This window comes from Sinocyclocheilus rhinocerous, unplaced genomic scaffold (genome assembly GCF_001515625.1).
Source record: "Sinocyclocheilus rhinocerous isolate Xijiao unplaced genomic scaffold, SAMN03320098_v1.1 scaffold1391, whole genome shotgun sequence".
Classification (NCBI taxonomy): domain Eukaryota; kingdom Metazoa; phylum Chordata; class Actinopteri; order Cypriniformes; family Cyprinidae; genus Sinocyclocheilus; species Sinocyclocheilus rhinocerous.
In genome coordinates this window covers 246,495-249,164 of record NW_015666957.1, presented here as the reverse complement: position 1 = coordinate 249,164, position 2,670 = coordinate 246,495, and the positions used below count along the sequence as shown (strand labels likewise).

The 2,670-nt window shown below is 33.4% G+C and overlaps 1 protein-coding gene across 1 annotated transcript in view; it reads right to left on the bottom strand.

Moving 5' to 3' along the window:
• The window catches only part of LOC107733239 (adenosine receptor A2a-like), a 19,098-nt gene extending 17,337 nt beyond the window's left edge, over positions 1–1,761 (bottom strand). Inside the window, exon 1 of the mRNA XM_016544801.1 lies at positions 1,659–1,761. Coding sequence (XP_016400287.1) covers positions 1,659–1,758 — 100 coding nt within the window. The 5' untranslated portion in view covers positions 1,759–1,761. The remainder of the gene's footprint in view (positions 1–1,658) is intronic.
• Positions 1,762–2,670: the final 909 nt, after the last annotated feature.

Sequence of the window (2,670 nt, the reverse complement as noted above, 5' to 3'; positions counted from 1 at the left end):
CGTCGCTCCAAACTGGATGAAAGAGCCAGGAGGAAACTGGTCAGAGAGGTTACCAAGAGGCCTACAGCAACTCTGAAGCAGCTGCAGGAATTTATGACAAAGATTGGTCATTGTGTGCATGTGACAACAATATCACACATTCTCCAGAAATGTGACTTGTATAGGGAGGTTGCAAGAAAAAAGCACTCTAGAAGAAGGTTTACCTTCCAACATGACAATGACCCAAAGCACACAGCAAAACTGACCACAGAGTGGTTGAAGGAGAAAAAGGTGAATGTCCTTGCATGGACTAGTCTGAGCCCAGACGTAAACCCCATTGAAAATCTGTGGAATGACTTGAAGACTTCAGTCCACAAACGGTTACCATCAAATTTAACTGAATTCGTGCAGTTCTGCAAAGAAGAGTGGGCAAATATTGAAAAGTCTAGATTTGCAAAGTTAGAAGAGGCATATCCCAACAGATTAAAGGCTGTAATTAAAGCAAAAGGTGTTCAACAAAATACTGACACAAGGGGGTGATAATTTTTCCAACTCAGTGATTCTGATTTTTTAATATTTTTTCTGACATGTTGGTGTTATGTCTTTCACCTGGATGTTATAAGTTAAACTGAGTAAAAACAGCTGGATAAAACAAAAACTGTCTCCATCTTCATTTCAGGCTGCAAAGCAACAAAATATGATTATTTGAAAGGGGGTGATTCTTTTCTATACCCACTGTATATATAATTAAACAGGATATTCCTTGAATCATACATCAACAGGAGAAAACAAACCAATTTTTCAAGAAGGTACTTGTTAATTTATCAAAACAATGTAATATAAACAACTGAACCATGTTCTATTATAGTAATCAAATTGACCCCTGTACACTGTTAACCCCTTAAACGACCCTTAAACCTACCCATACCACCAAGCCTGTCCCTAACCTTACCCGTATCACACCTCAAGTGTTGCACCTTAACAGAAGCTTTTAATCATTGTATAACATCTGTTAAATTCATTTGTAGGTTTTCAAGTGCGTGATCATATGAATTGAAAGTTTGACATTTGTAAGCATTTAAATTTACATGAAATAATGTAATGTTAAGTAAGTGTAAGTATAAGTAAACATTAACAAGCACATTATCGCATGTTTTTAGCTATTTGAATATATATTAATTTATGATCCATTAAGCATTATATCATGCTTGTTAGTGATTTATTAATGGAAGTTATTATAAAGTGTTACAAAAATACTAGTGTAGGCTACTGCTTGCTCCATTGTGTACATTATATATTGTTTTGTTTCAGAAATATGTAAAGCAGTGTGCAGTACCATAAGGAATGCTAAATGTTTTGAACAGTACTACATTTGTAACAGTAGTATGTAACAGTAACATTATTTTTTGTGACAAACTCATTACATTGCATGTTTGGGTATTGAGTATTTCTTATAATCACTTAATTTGCCTTTTTGTTTATCCATTTTTAGGTTAAAATGTCTTTTAGCAGCCAAAAATGTCAATACATTTCAAGAAAAAGGTTAATATTTCTAATGAAATTTTGGGGAAAAAAAGGATCAGTGAGCACACCACTTTGTGGGATATATCTGCATACTGTAAACTGTAGATGCTGCATGCCATACTGAACATATTCTATATGTAAACTATTGTAGTTACCTTTGAGGTAGCCCTGTAGTGTTTGAGAATGCCGGGTCTGCATGAAAACAGTAAGCGTCACCACGTTTCCCACCACAATGGCAAAAGCCAGGCTGACCATAAACATGACTGCCAATGTTCGGTTTAGAAGTCCACAGTAGCGGTGTAGTGTGCAGAGAGGTGCCAAAGTTTGTCCTGCCCCTTGAGATTCAGTCACTGTCTGATTAGCAGTCTCCATTATCCCAAGTTGAGGTCCTGGTTACCTGGGTACACCAAAGATAGCCAATAGTGAAGCCTTGGTACAGTCTTCATGCCTCTAACAGGCAGTGAGATAAAGAAGTCAAATCAATATTTTGGGTGTTTTATTTTTTTTTGCAGTGGATAACAACCCTTTAAAAGAGCAGAGAAAACAGTCTGCATGGTTTGCACAATTTAACATAATCAAGGCAACATAAATACACTATAATCAAAGCTTGTATTACACTTGTTTTTGAAAATATTCAAAAGGTGGAATGTCAAACATTTAACAATCAAAGAAGTTATTAATGCCCTAATAGTCTTATTAAAATACTTATTTTAAATTAAGAATGGTAGTATGTTCATTTAATTAAATTTAATTTAATTTACTGTAAATATACTTGGCTTATTCTGACAAAAATGTATGTGCATTTGGCCAATGTTTGTACTTAATCGAATTAATATAATTAAGTATTCTATGTATACTTGTCTTGTAATTGTGTTTACACTTTTATACAGTAGCCTAATGCATAATTTATATACATATGTACTCTTTTTGAGTACTGCAACATGCTTTATATACTATCTTTTTAGTAACAAAAGATACAATCAGATTCTGATACATGGTAAATAAGATATATATATATATATATATATTTAATCTTTTCCTCAATAAAAATCCTCAATAAAACCACTAACATATTGTTAATTTATTTATTGTTCATATGTATTTCAATAATGTTTAGATTTTTTTGTACTGGAACAAGGCACGATAAGACAAAAAAACTGATTTAGA